The sequence below is a fragment of the Pseudorca crassidens genome, chromosome 11, assembly GCF_039906515.1.
Source record: "Pseudorca crassidens isolate mPseCra1 chromosome 11, mPseCra1.hap1, whole genome shotgun sequence".
NCBI classification, from domain to species: Eukaryota; Metazoa; Chordata; class Mammalia; order Artiodactyla; family Delphinidae; genus Pseudorca; species Pseudorca crassidens.
In genome coordinates, this window is record NC_090306.1 from 54792614 (window position 1) to 54808211 (window position 15598).

The 15598-nt window shown below is 39.0% G+C and overlaps 1 protein-coding gene across 1 annotated transcript in view; it reads right to left on the bottom strand.

The window, feature by feature from the left end:
* Positions 1 to 15598, bottom strand: part of GNS (glucosamine (N-acetyl)-6-sulfatase) — a 52547-nt gene that overhangs the window by 33994 nt on the left and 2955 nt on the right. Inside the window, exons 2-6 of the mRNA XM_067697230.1 lie at positions 7810 to 7869; positions 4946 to 5152; positions 2765 to 2830; positions 2231 to 2329; positions 553 to 720 (exon numbers count right to left, since the gene is read on the bottom strand). Of these exons, the coding sequence (XP_067553331.1) occupies positions 553 to 720; positions 2231 to 2329; positions 2765 to 2830; positions 4946 to 5152; positions 7810 to 7869 (600 nt within the window). The remainder of the gene's footprint in view (positions 1 to 552; positions 721 to 2230; positions 2330 to 2764; positions 2831 to 4945; positions 5153 to 7809; positions 7870 to 15598) is intronic.

The following is a 15598-nucleotide window of genomic DNA, read 5'->3' on the forward strand; positions in this document are numbered from 1 at the left end:
CAGGCATGAGGCAGTAGAAGCTTTCTGCCTTTGAACTAGCAAACTGCCCATCTCCTGTGCCACAGGAAGGGTAAGTGGTATATGAAGTGAACAGTATTTAGGTCACGGCCTGCTCTGGCTCATTTCTCCATTCAACTTCCCTTCCCAATCACGTTGCACTGTGTCACCCCTCTTCTTCCTACGCCTCGGGGCTGGTGAGGGCCACCCAAAGGAGACTGCTGCAGGCCCAGCTCAGTCCCAAGGGACATGTCTCAGCCACTGCCGGGCAGGAGGAGTGCCAGCACAGAGGTTATCAAAAGAGCCTGTAGTCAGGAAAGATGGCGTTTGTTTACCATTGTCCACCGACTCTCCAGCTGCCCACTGGGTGTGTGGCACGAACCTTATCTGACTTCTGAAGCAAGTGTATACTACCTAGTATGTTAGCGACAGGTCCAACTACCTTTAAAAGATTTAGAAGGAAGACCAACTATATGATTCAAAGACTCCCTGACAAGTATATTACACAATTAATCACATCGAGCATGGCTTAATGCAAGGGTTAGGGGAAGCTACCGTTCCATGGATGTTGAAGTTCTTGTTTCTTGGTGCAAAGACGTTCTGGAAGGTGTTCTGGTACTGAGGTGCAGCCGTCCAAGGCGAATGAGGTGCTGGAGTGGAGATCATCATGAAGAATGGCTCAGAGTTGGACTTGTAGTCCAGGAAGTCCAAGGAGACATTGGCCTGACATATACAAAGATTTGTCATTGCTTACCCTACTTCACAGTTGAGGACCTGACAGATACCTGTTCTCTGGTGAACAGGGGTACAGGGCCCTATTAGCTTTCCACCAATCTTAGCATACAGTCTATGTCACAGTCACTTGCAAGCGTGTTGCTGGAACAGATCGTTTGGCTTTCAGGCAAACACAATAAAAAATTGAAAAGCACACCATCGAAGAAAGCAATTAGGGTTTTGATGATTTTACATGACCTTAAAATTGTTATGCCTCCCATAAGGAAAAAAAATAGTAATTTGGCCATTTTAGTATTAACATATTAATGTAGCTTAGAGTATATACATTTATGCAGCTTAGAGTATACACATTTGATGCTTTAAAGAACATAGAAAGAGAGCCAACCTAATTCACAACAGTGGGAAAAGTGAATTAAGTTACTGTAATTTTACAAAAATATGTAGAGAGTAGATATCCTAAGCTGTGCCAGCTGAAGTAGCTAAACTAAGTGAACAATATTAAGTCTAAATACACCACACCAGGGTTTTAATTTATATGGACTTAAATTTTTCATTTGCTTCTCTGGAGATACTTTATGAAAATGAAAGCTTCCCACACACATGCTGTGTTTTTAATTTCCTAGTTGATTTACATCTTCATTTATTCCCAACACTAAACTCAAAAGATACTATCAATTTCTTATCACCATCCCATTCCCCTACTTTACTCCAGCCCTGTCAAGAAACCCTGTGGTTTCTCCAACCTGCCACGCACACTCCCTTTCTGTTCCCTTTGCCTGTGGCACTCTTTCCCCTGACCTGTATAGCTCACTCTCATCTCCTTTAGGATTTTGCCTAAATGTTATCTATGTAACTCCCATCCCCTGCCTTATTTCTCTAACTAATCGCCATCTAACAAGACAACACACATACGGGTAAATAAAATCCTCCACTACAAGGTTACCGTCCACAGGATCAAAGACTCTGTTTCATTTACTGCTGAACACCTGCTATAATGGGTGCTGAAGTACTTGGTGAATGAATGCCCTATGGAGGGGCTGTCATTAGATACATCTTAGACAGGAAAGGACAGTCCCAAATTCCCGTCCCAATTTCAGTATTTTTTATATATAATATACAATGCCTGAAGAACTTCCCTATCCCTATCCCGCCACCCTCATGATGAAGATGCCATCTTGTAGCTTGTGAGTAAAACTGGGATCAAGAGTAGGAACCCCTACAAAGTAAAACCTCTTCGAAGTAATCTCTATAGTCTTAGAGATTAGCCTTTGGAAAAGGGATTTTCTGCTGGAATTTCAAGAACATTAGATCTGAGCCTGGCTTAATTACAAAGAAAAACACCCTCAGGAGTTTTTAATCAGTTGGAAATATTATTTGGCATTTAGACCAAGTTGTTATTCATGTTACCCAACATTAACAAATACAAGTAAAGATTTTCTAGGCAGAGAGTTTAATTAAACATGAGCTAAAGTGCAAGCACAGAGCTTCAGTAACTCACCAAAACATCTGTCAGGTAGTCCACACTGTAGTTCTCACCATGCTTCCGTGCCTTCCCATTGATAGAGAGGGTATAATTATAGTATTTAGAATTCTTTTCCTATTAAAGAGAGGAAAGTAAGATTTTTTATGAGGTCAGCACACAAAATGAAAGTTGGAAACCATGCTGGGCTAAACTATACTCTGTTTAAATAGTGATAAGACAAAAAAAAAAGGTAATTGCTCAAGTCAATACTGAATTGGACTTTATGACTAGGGTTTTATTAACTGCTAGCACAGTTTCAATAATATGTCCTAGTTTAAAAAGCCAGAAATGGATCCGGTAGAACAGCAAAACATGTTGCTAAACCTTGTGGAATGCAAGAAAAGTATCCCACAAACAGAGTGACTCACAACTCAACAGACTTTCTTTTAAGGAGACAAAATGGTCAATCATAAAAGCAAACCAAATAATGTCAACATCAGAGCTACAGCAGAAAGTAAACAGCATCTGCAGGGTTGTGCGGAATTGCCACTGACTTCATTAATCACTCACCAAGGCATACCAGTAACTCCAGCCCAGAGGAACGTGTGCTAGTCCACCTGCATCTGGGGCTCCATACTGCAAAGCAAAACAAGCAGCGCATTAGAAGTCCTTAGGACGTGACCAGACCAGGAGGAAACAGGAAACTTTCAGAATCTTTTTAGATCAGTGCCTGAAACATGGTAGGTGCTCAATTTCCTCAAACACATAACAGTCAAAAAGTAAAGAACACTATCGTCCTAGGAACTTCTGAAGCAGGAGTTGGCAAACTATGGCTGGCGGGCCAAATCTAGCCTGCCTACTGTTCTGTGGGGCCAGCAAGCTAAGAATTTTCTTCCAAACATTAAAAAATATAAACACCAATCAAAATCAACTATACTTGAATAAAAAAAAAAAACAATCAGGGCTTCCCTGGTGGCACAGTGGTTGAGAGTCCGCCTGCCGATGCAGGGGACACGGGTTCGTGCCCCGGTCCGGGAGGATCCCACATGCCGCGGAGCGGCTGGGCCCGTGAGCCATGGCCGCTGAGCCTGCGCGTCTGGAGCCTGTGCTCCGCAACGGGAGAGGCCACAACAGTGAGAGGCCCGCGTACCACAAAAAAAAAAAAAAAAAAAAAAATCAAAAGAGGAATATTTTTGTGACAAGTTGCATAAGATTGAAATTTCAGTCGCGGTGAAGTTTTACTGGAACACAGGCACACTCATTGGTTTATGTAAGTCTGTGGCTGCTTTCCTGCTACAACAGCAGAACTGTAGAGTCACTATAGAGACATATGGCCTGCAAAGCCTGAAATATTTACTTCTGGCCCTTTACAGGGAAAGGCCACATAGCTTAGGCCACATGGCTCATTTGCTGAGCTACTGATGGCCTAGACTGAATGGTCCAGCCAACCTTGTGGCTAACAGCCCAAATCATCAGACTACAAGCCACCAGCCTATCACTTCAGCTGTCCTGCTGGTGAAGTCTATTTTTGGACTCAATTTATCTAATGAGATGAATTAAGTGAAGAGACCACAGAATCATCCCATTTTATCTCGACAAGGCTTAATACTGCCCATTTAAGGCAGTGCCTCTAAGAACTAAATCTTTATTATTATTATTTTTTTTTGGCTGTGTCTACGACACGTGGGATCTTAGTTCCCCAACCAGGGATCGAACCCGTGCCCCCTGCATTGGAAGCACAGAATTTTAACCACTGGACCACCAGGGAAGTCCCCTAAGTCTTTGTATTTTGAAGAATTTCTAATTTTGTATACGTTAGATGATCTTCAACATGCAAAGCAGTGTAAGGTCTCTTTATGACCTATAGCTTTAACCCATCACAGTGCTCATGATTCTTTTCAAACCGACTCATTTTTCATCAAATCCACAAGGCTGCAAATCCCCCAACTGTTGCGGGGAGGGGGAGAATTAACAAAATTCAGATCAGATATTAAGATCTCTAGCAACCACAGATGAAGTACGTAAGAAAACGTGCATCTTCTCTTTGTCCTGAATCCCCAGTTTTATTTTAAGAGATAACCCTAAACACTCTCAAACACATTATTTCGTTTAAGCCTGAACTTCGACTAAATGCTAAGGCCAATGTGGTTGACTCGAGGCCCTGAAATCTGACCTCGGCAGGTCACAGTGAGGCCTCCCTCCATCCAGGCCCTCAAGGCCAGCACACTAACCACTCAGCCACATGCTTCAATGGTCTGAATGTCTCAGGCTCTGCGTGCTTTTCCTTCATCACTGATCTCTCCACAATCTGCTCCCAGTTTTCAGAAAGTGGGTTAACCATTAAGCCGCTATAATTCAGGAAAAGATGCCCAGAGGAAAAAATTCTTCACTCCACTCCTGATAAAGGGGGAAATGGAAACAAAGATACCATGACAGCCAAAGGACAAGCAGAATTCTTGAGGAAAAGGGGGAATATGCCTCAGACCACAGCAGTCCTAAGACAATTTTTAAACAAATGCTCCAGAGACTATTTAAAGAAAGAATAACCACAGTGCCCAAATCATGTAAATACGTTCATGTAAGTTCTGGTTTAACAGGCAGATTAAGAGAAAACAACATACACCGAAAACCGTTTAACATGACTTGAACGGATGCTAATTAAAAAACAATTAACATGAATCATACTAATTCACATTCAAGAAGCTGTTTTTTAAAAAGAAAGAACGGGAATAATTAGATCATTCAACATACCTCATTTAAGTATTTCCCTGCAAAAAACGTTTGATAACCACACATTGATCTGAGAATTGCTGGGAAAGTATCTGGTTCTTGGATCTTCTGCCAAGACTTACTACTGCAGTTTCCCTCCAAAGTGTTGTTAACGACGTGATGGTTATGTGGGTACTTCCCTGTCAGGATACTGGCTCGGCTCGGACAGCAAAGAGCACTTGGCACATACTACAAACGGAAGAGAAGCAAAAAAAAGCAAAGTTACACAAGACAGACGGATTTCTCATCATTTCTAAACAGAAAGCAAGCTGCTCAATGCCCCAAAGTCAAATTTCTAATTTCCCATGGAAGAGAGGTTTTCTTTATACATGACACATTTCAGAGCTGCTTTAAGTCCCCTAGTGGAGACAGTAAAGCAGATAGAACCCAGAAAACAGATTTCTTTTTCAGCTGGTTTCTTTCTACAGAATAACCTAAAGTTGTTCTAATTTCATCTGCCAAAGAAATATTTACATGCAAGGAATACAGCATGGTGGGAGCTAGGTCTTGAACAAAGATAAAGAATACTACTTGAATCTAATGTGGCAGAGAAGTAGAGGTTCATTTTCAGGCTGATCTGTGGCTTTATACATTTCTTGCATCACTTTATACACTGGACACAAATTTTTTTCCTACTCTAATTATGCTCCTATTAGCTCCTGTGATCAACGGAATTATCCTATTCAACCCAATGTTTGTCTAGGTCTTAATACTCATCACGGATCCACTTTACAGAAGGGTAATAGTAGCTTATACTCGCACCAGCGGGGAGGGAATGCTCATTTGAGCACGCCCTTGCCAGAATTACATATTATCCCTTTGAAATACTTAGCATCTCTTCGGCCTTTCAAACTGGATTTGGCATTTTTAAATACCGGTGAGGATGAACATTCTCCTCATGCATACTGACCAGCTGTGTTCATGTGAATGGTTTGTTCATGTGCTTTGCACATTTTCCCCTCTTGTGACATAAAATTTGAGTTAAGGAAGGATTCAATCATGTTACAAATACTTCCCATTTTTTACTTTTGCTTTTTGAGTTTGTTACATGTTTGACTTTTATAATTTTCACATTGGCAACTCTTGTAATTCTCTCCCTTTTATATTTCCTGACCTATTTTTTGTCCAGTGCCACACTGCTCACTGGATCTTACATTTAGTGTCCAGCAGGGAAATCTCTTCCTTTAAACATTTTACCTTGATTATTCTAACCTATTTATTATTCCAGATAACTTCTGAATCACTTAATTCAGCCTAAAAAAAATCTTGCTGGGACTCTGATTAGAATAAGCATTTTATAATCTTGCGTCTTTCCACACAAAATGATGTGCATATCTATGTATGAAGTATTGGGTTGGCCAAAAAGTTGGTTCGGGTTCTTCCGTAACATCGTCTGTAATGAACTTTTTGGCCAACCCAATACTTTATCACTCACAAAATTTTGTAACTACATTTATAGGTCTTAACCATTACTGGCCACCACCAGCTATTCCTAGAGTCTATATTTTCCTGCTGTATAAGTGGGATCTTCTCTTCCCCATGTTTTTCTAACTAGTTATATGGAAGAAAGTTACTTCTATTTTTTCATTTCTACCTTACTAAATTCTATTAGTTTAAAAAGTTTTCCAACAACTCTATGTTTTCTAGGCAGAAAATCCAGACAAGTGGAAATAACAATTTTTGTCTTTTTCCAGTACTTTTATTCCACAAGTACTGAATTCCACAAGTACTCTGAATTCCACAAGACTTATGCCAATGACTAGACAGTTCAGAAGAACATTAAGTGAGAGATATTGGGCCCTTGTCTCTTCCCTAACAGCAGTGCTCTGAGACTTTAACCTTAACCGTAAGTTGTGCTATTTGTTTGAAATATTCGTCATAGTACGGACGTAACAGTTTAATAAGTTACAAGGAAAGGATGCCAACATTTCAGAGGACTTTCAAGCATCCATTGAGATGAGTATCTAATTTTCCTCCTTTTAACCACTGATATGCTGGTAAACAATATAATAACCACCATTATGTAGTGGTACTTACTCTAAGTTAGGCACTGATATAAATGCTTGCTTTACATGTAACAATCCATTTAACCTCCGAGACAGGTTTTAGTATCCCTATTTACAAATGGGGAAACCAAAGGCCAAAAAGGTTAATAAGCTGCCCAAGGTCACACAGCTAGGAGAGAGGCAGAGACAACATTCAAAACAGGGTGATCTGGTTCCAGAGTCTGCTCTTAACCAACACTAGCTGCTGTTCAGTGGATTTCCTGATATTAAGCTGGGCTACCACTGACTCGGTTATGAGCATGGTTCCTGAATTTGATTTGTCAGTATTTTACTTTGGATCTTTGTATTTATGTTTACATGTGTACATATACACATATATTTGTATTTACATATATGTCCACACACATGTACACACAGTTGTTGTTGGGTTTCTTTCATTTTGCTGCTATTATCTTCGTTAGGTTTGGCTATCAGGGTTAATTGGGTTTTGCAGAGTAGCCTGCAAGCTTTTACCATGGAATTATATTTACACAGTACAAATGTTAACCGTTTCTTACAATCCATTTTCAAACCTCAAACAGTGAAGTTTTAAATAAACTTCTCTAGTTCTGAGTTGTAGATGAGAATGGCTTACAAAATACCTGTAATTAATCTTCAATTGTTAAGAAGTGATATTTCAACTAAACAAATCTATATTACATTAAATAGACTCCTTCCCTCAGATCAGGCATTTAATTAGAAAAAAACCACAGAAATTACAGTAGACGACCCAAAAGAAAGTGTTTCTTCTTAGAACATAAACACAAAGTGTAACAAAATTAAATCAGCTTCAAAACTTACAGCACTGGAGAAAGTCATCCCCATCCCTCCAATGAGAGCCTTGGTTTTCTTTAGTGGTGTCTGTAAAGTAAACAGTTATCTGTTGAACAATTTCTTCCAATAAACTAAAACACACAGAACAAAATTCATGTTTTTTTGTATCTTACTCTCAACCTTTTATTCCCCAATGATCAGCTCTATCTGACACTAAGGAACAGCCAAGTGTCCCATGTGTTTCTGGAGATGAACCAAACAAGTTTGGTTACAGTCAGTTATGTCCTGTGCAAAAGTTCAGGGAGTTGTAATGCTTGCAGGAAGGGAAAGTTCACAGCTGATGGCACTATTCTAGCAATGTTGATTTCAATGTAATGAAATTTTGGTGCCCTTCTCTTATTTGTCACCAGCTGCCTTACAAACAGGTGGGGCAGATCTACCTCTATTAATTCATCTTTAGAAGCAGGATATGAAAAATGATATGAAAGGAGTCTTCCATCCTTTAAAACAGAAATAAAACAACACTTAGGTTCTGAAAGCCAGACAAGGCCCCGACACTAACTCAAATATCAGGTGCTCGGTGGTGAAGCCCAGATGCACACTTTTTGACTATAAGCTCATGGGCCTCTGCACTAGACCAACCACCACCTCAGGCAAAGACTTGAACTAAGCGGCAAACACATATACAGAAAACCTTGTCAAGCAAAAGACTAGTCAGAAAATTATTTCCTTTATATTCTTGCTTTTCATCTTTTGCTCAAAACTTAACATCCTGACAAGTAGAGAGAACAACTAGTTTCAAATCCTACAGCAAGGATAAAAAGTATGAAGATGGTCACTTAGATATAAATAATAACAATAAAAAATACTAACGATCTTTATCGAGATTCCAGACAGCAAGAAAGGATGATGTGAAGAAACTTATTTCAGTTGTATTATGAGTCAGTTCATAACGATTCTGAAGTTCCTGAACACAGTTTTAACATACTGAACACAGTTTTAAGTGTATTTTGTTGTGTAATAACTTCTTAAAGACTAATAACCCAAATACATAACCATGTTAATAAGAGGGTCATTTTCAATACTGTTAAAAAGTTATCCCCACTGTTTTATACAGATGATAGAAAACCTAAGTAATCCATTAGCTAGAGAATTCTAACTTATTCAGGAATTTTGAAAACTCATGTGACAAAATTCAACATCCATTTATGATAAAAACTCTCAAAGTGGATATAGAGGGAATGTGCCTCAACATAATAAAGGCCATATATAACAAGTCCACAGCTAATATCCTACTCAACAGTGAAAAAAAGAAAGTTTTTCCTCTAGAATCAGGAATAAGACAAGGATGCCCACTCTTGCCATTTTTATTCAACGTAGCATTGGAAGTCCTAGCCACAGCAATTAGACAAGAAAAAGAAAAGGAATCCAAATTGCAAAGGAAGAAGTAAAACTGTCACTGTCTGCAGATGATGTAATACTATACATAGAAAATCCTAAAGACACCGCCAAAAAACTAGAGCTCATCAATGAATCTGGTAGGGTTGCTCGATACAAAGTTGATATACAGTTAATGTTAATAAAATTAATATAGTGTTGCACTTCTATACAGTAACCGTGAACTATCAGAAAGAGAAATTAAGGAAACAATCCCATTTACAATCACATCAAAAAGAATAAAATACCTAGAAATAAACCTACCTAACGAAGTAAAAGACCTGTACTCAGAAAATTATAAGGGACTGATGAAAGAAATTGGAGATTACACAAATAGATGGCAAGATATACCATGTTCATGGATTGGAAGAATTAATATTGTTAAACTGACCATACTACCGAAGGCAATCTGCACATTCAATGCAATCCCTATCAAAATATCAATGGCATTTTTCACAGGACTAGAACAAATAATTTTAAAATTTGTATGGAAACACAAAGCACCCTGAATAGCTAGAATAACCTTGAGAAAGAAGAACAAAGCTGGAGGTATCATGCTCCCTGACTCCAGACTATACTAAAAGCTACAGTAATCAAAGCAGTATGGTGGGACTTCCCTGGTGGTGCAGTGGTTAAGAATCTGCCTGCCAATGCATGGGACACAGGTTCAATCCCTGGTCCGGGAAGATCCCACATGCTGTGGAGCAACTAAGCCCATGTGCCACAACTACGGAGCCTTTACTCTAGAGCCTGAGAGCCACAACTACTGAGCCTGTGTGTCTCAAGCCTGTGCTCCACAACAAGAGAAGCCACTGCAAGATGCAACTAGAGAAAGCCAGTGCACAGCAACAAAGACCCAATGCAGCCAAAAAAAAAAAAAAAAAAGGCAGTATGGTACTGGCACAAAAACAAACACGTAGATCAATGGAACAGAACAGAGAGCCCAGAAATAAACCCACACACTTATGGTCAATTAATTTACAACAAAGGAGGCAAGAATATACAATGGAAAAAAGACAGTCTCTTCACTAAGTGGTGCTGCCAAAACTGGACAGCTTCATGTAAAAGAATGAAATTAGAAAATTTTCTCACACCATATACAAAAATAAACTCAAAATGGCTTAAAGACTTAAATATAAAACATGACAACATAAAACTCCTAGAAGAAAACACAGGCAAAACATTCTCTGACATAAATTGTAGCAATATTTGCTTAGATCAGTCTCCCAAGGCAAAAGAAATAAAAGCAAAAATAAACAAATGGGACCTAATCAAACTCATAAGCTTTGTACAGCAAAGGAAACCATAAACAAAACAAAAAGACAACAGGCTGGGAGAAAATATTTGCAAATGCTGCAACCAACAAGGGGTTAATTTCCAAAATATACAAACAGCTTATGTATGTCAATATCAAAAAAAAAAAAACAAAAACAAAACAAAACCCAAAGAACCCGATCAAAAAACGGGCAGAAGACCTACATAGACATTTTTCCAAAGAAGACATACAGATGGCCAGCAGGCACATGAAAACATGCTCAACATCATTAATGATTAGAGAAATATAAATCGAAACTACAATGTGGTATTACTGTATTACCTCACACCAGTCAGAATGGTCATCGTCAAAAAGCCTACAAATAATAAATGCTGGAAAGGGTGTGGAGAAAAGGGAACCTTCCTACACTGTTGATGAGAATGTAAATTGGTGCAGCCACTACAGAAAACAGTATGGAGGTTCCTTAAAAAACTATAAGTATAGTTATGATATGATCCAGCAATCTCACTCCTCAGCCTGTATCTGGAAAAGACAAAAACTCTTAATTTGGAAAGATACATGCACCCCAATGTACACAGCGGCACTATTTACAACAGCCAAGACATGGAAGCAACCTAAATGTCCATCAACAGATGAACAGATAAAAAAGATGTGGTATACATATATATACAGTGGAATATTACTCAGCTATAAAAAAGAATGGAATTTTGCCATTTGCAGCAACATGGATGGACCTAAAGATTATCATACTAAGTTAAGTAAGTCAGACAGAGAAAGACATATAATATTATATGGTATCACTTTTATGTGGAATCTAAAAAAATACAAATGAACTCATTTACAAAACAGAAACAGACTCAGACATAGAAAACAAACTTATGGTTAGCAAAGTGGGGGTGTGTGAAGAGATAAATTAGGAGTATGGGAATATATATAAAAACAGATTAAAAAACAAGGATTTACTGTATAGCACAAGGAACTATACTCAATTATCTTGTAATAACCTATAATGGAAAAGAATCTGAAAAAGAATATATATGTATTTATGACTAAATCACTTTGCTGTACACCTGAAACTCAACATTGTAAATCAATTCTAGCTCAATTAAAGAATAAATAAAAAGCTTCTGCAGAGCCAAGAAAACCATTAACAAAATGAAAAGGCAACTTATACTGAATGGGAGAAAATATTTGCAAGTCATATATTTGATAAAGGGTTAATATGCAAAATATATAAAAAACTCATACAATAGCAAAAAAACAGCCAATTAAAAAATGGGGAGAGGGGACGTCCCTGGTGGTCCAGTGGTAAAGAATCTGCCTTATAATGCAGGGGACGCAGGTTTGATCCCTGGTCAGGGAGCTAAGATCCCACATGCCATGGGGCAACTAAGCCTGAGTACCGCAACTACTGAGCTCATGCGCCTCAACTAGAGAGCCTGCGTGCCACAAACTACAGAGCCCATGCACTCTAGAGCACACACACACCACAACTACAAAGCCCATGCGCCCTGGAGCCTGTGGACCACAAATAGAGAAGAGAAAACCCAAACACTACAACTAGAGAAGCCCGTGCACTGCAACGAAAGATCTCTCATGCCTCAATGAAGGTCCCGTGTGCTGCAACTAAGACTGGACGCAGCCATAAATAAATAAGTAAGTAAGTCTTAAAACAAAACAAAAATGGACAGAGGATCTGAAAAGACCTTTTTCCAAAAAAGACATACAAATGGCCAACAGGTAAATGAAAAGATGTTTAACATCACTAATTGTTAGGGAAATGCAAATCAAAACCACAATGAGATAGCACCTCACACCTGTTAGAAAGGCTATCATCAAAAAGACAAGAGATAAAAAGTGTTGGTAAGGATGTAGACAATAGGGAACCCTTGTGCAACTGTTGGTGGGAATGTAAACTGGTTCAGCCAGTATGAAAAATCATGTGGAGGTTACTCAAAAATTTAACAATAGAACTACCATGTGGTCCAGCAAATCCACTTCTGAGTATTTATCTGAAGAAAATGAAAACAGTAACTCGACGATATATATACCCCCATGTTCACTGTAGCATTATTTACAATAGCCAAGACAATGGAAACAACCTAAATGTCCATCAATGGATGAATGGAAAGGAAGATGTGGTATATATATACAATGGAATATTACTCAGTCATAAAAAAGAATGAAATATTGCCATTTTGATAACATGGGTAGATTCTGAGGGCATTATGCTAAGTGAATTAAGTCAGAGAAAGACAAATACTGTATAACCTCACTTGTATGTGGAATCTAAAAAAACAAGAAAACCCAAGTTCAGATACAGATATTGGACTAGTGGTTTCCAGAGACAGGAAGTGAGGGGTGAGGGTGGGTGCAGTGAAATGGGTGAAGGGTGTCCAAAGGTAAAAACTTATAGTTATAAAATAAAGAAGTCACGGGGATGTCATACACAGCATGGCAACTACAGCTAATAATATTGTATTGCACGTTTGAGAGTGGCTAAGAGAGTAGATCTTAAAAGTTCTCATCACAAGAAAACAAATTCTGTAACTATACATTATGATGAATGTTCACTATATTTATTGCTGTGATCATTTTGCAATATATACAAATATCACCATGTTGTACACCTGAAACTAACATAATGTTTTATGTCAATTACACCTCAATAAAAGAAATAAATTTAAAGAAAAAAAAAGGTCTTTGATGATTTTCAGTAGATCCACAATAGGTTGCCAGGGGATGCTAGAGACACATAAGGTCTTTGCTAACCTTCAGAAGGAATGTCACCAGCCATGATTTCCCACAAAACATCACTGGGTGCTATCCTCAAGTAAAAAACACTGGGCTGAATGAAACATTGGTTTGATGAAGAATCTGAGTTACAGTGAGTACACAGGCAGGGGAAACAGGAATGCAAAGTATAAATAGTAAAAGGACTATGTGAGCTGATTACAGGGAACGATGGTCAAATTGTCTGGTATTTATGCAAAGCTACCGAAGAATATCTGATTTATAGTAAGACTAAATTTTGTGATTGTAACACATTTACTAAACACTTAATGTGTGCCAGGCGTTGATCTAGGCAATGGTGGACAAAAGATAGAAGGTCCCTGCCCTCATGATCCTTGTACTCAAACAACAGGTAAACAAACAATTATTTCAGGCAGTGAAGAGTAATATAAACCAGGACCATGTGCTTGCAGGTGATGACAGCAAAGGGGAAAACTACTTTCAAGAGGTGGTCAGGAAAGGCCTCCTTCAGGATGTAACTTCAGTAATGAGTCACATGATGAGTCAGCCAGGCAAAGCCCCAGAAGAAGATGCTTTCAGGTTGAGTGAACAAGTAATATGCTGCCAGAAAAGGAAAGCAACACATGTGAGGGCAGAACAAAGGCCAGCGAGCTAGAAGCAGCACAGTAAGTAAAGGGAAGAATGGGGTAATAAGACAAGGTCACAGAGGTAGGCAGGAGTCAGATGATGATGCAGAGCTGCACAGGAATTCAGATTTTAGTTTAAGTAAGAAATGTATATTAATAACCATAACCTTTAAAATGCTAATGGTAGTACAAGTGATAACCATACTCTGTGCTTAATCAAACAAGTCCCAAACAGGAAACCGCACTGTACCAAAAAACGTGTGTGTGCGTCCATGCTAACCTGAATGATAAAGTGGATCCTTGATATCTAAGCAAAGATAGTGGCTGGTCACGTTAAGGCCAAACTACATTCCTTAAGAAACAGACAATCTTACACTTGCATATGACTAATGTGCTACTTTACTCATCTGAAGCAAAAAAACCCCCTAAGGAGTCATCTGCTTTCCTGGGCCCCATATACAGCTGCTCTGAAATAAAATTTTGACAATTCGGATAATTCTATGGCTAACTTTTAACAATGAAAGATCATTTTGCCTTAAGCAAAGACATGATGTATTCATTCTTCCCCTACATCTCCTTCCCTCACTTCCTTGAGGTTTTGACCAAGTGTCAGTTTTTCTAGAGAATGATTTTAAAAATACTAACCTGTGCTTCAGTGAAGAATAGTGTGTCCATCACCCCATAACAACATTCAAGTAAAATCAAGAAATGGATGAACGGTTCCCTGGGCAAAAACTAAAAATGGGGGCTTCCCTGGTGGCGCAGTGGTTGAGAGTCCGCCTGCTGATGCAGGGAATACGGGTTTGTGCCCCGGTCCGGGAAGATCCCACATGCCGTGGAGCGGCTGGGCCCGTGAGCCATGGCCGCTGAGCCTGCGCGTCCGGAGCCTGTGCTCCTTAACGGGAGAGGCCACAGCAGTGAGAGGCCCGCGGACCGCAAAAAAAAAAAAAAAAAAACCTAAAAATGGAGTCCCACAGATGAAAGCTACAACAAATACAATGAACTGTTAAAGATGATGCTACCACATAAAAGACTACTTCAAAGATGATCGCAAGATTCCACATCAAACCACAATCATACAAGTGCTATAATCCTTTGACCTGAGTTAGTCTGGGGGACTGATACTTGTTTATTTGCCAACTATGGCAGCAATTCATGATCTTTTTTTGGGTCAGAGATCTCCCTCTCTCCATAAAAATGAAAATAATACACACGAAGTATTATGTGTAAATTAAGGAGTTCCGCCACTGTGGAGAACAGTATGGAGGTTCCTTAGAAAACTACAAATAGAACTACCATATGAACCAGCAATCCCACTACTGGGCATATACCCTGAGAAAACCATAATTCAAAAAGACTCATGTACCAAAATGTTCATTGCAGCTCTATTTACAATAGCCCGGAGATGGAAACAACCTAAGTGTCCATCAACAGATGAATGGATAAAGAAGATGTGGCACATATATACAATGGAATATTACTCAGCCATAAAAAGAAACGAAACTGAGCTATTTGTAATGAGGTGGATGGACCTAGAGTCTGTCATACAGAGTGAAGTAAGTCAGAAAGAGAAAGACAAATACTGTATGCTAACACATATATATGGAATTTAAGAAAAAAAATGTCATGAAGAACCTAGAGGTAAGACAGGAATAAAGACACAGACCTACTAGAGAATGGACTTTAGGATATGGGGAGGGGGAAGAGTAAGCTGTGACAAAGT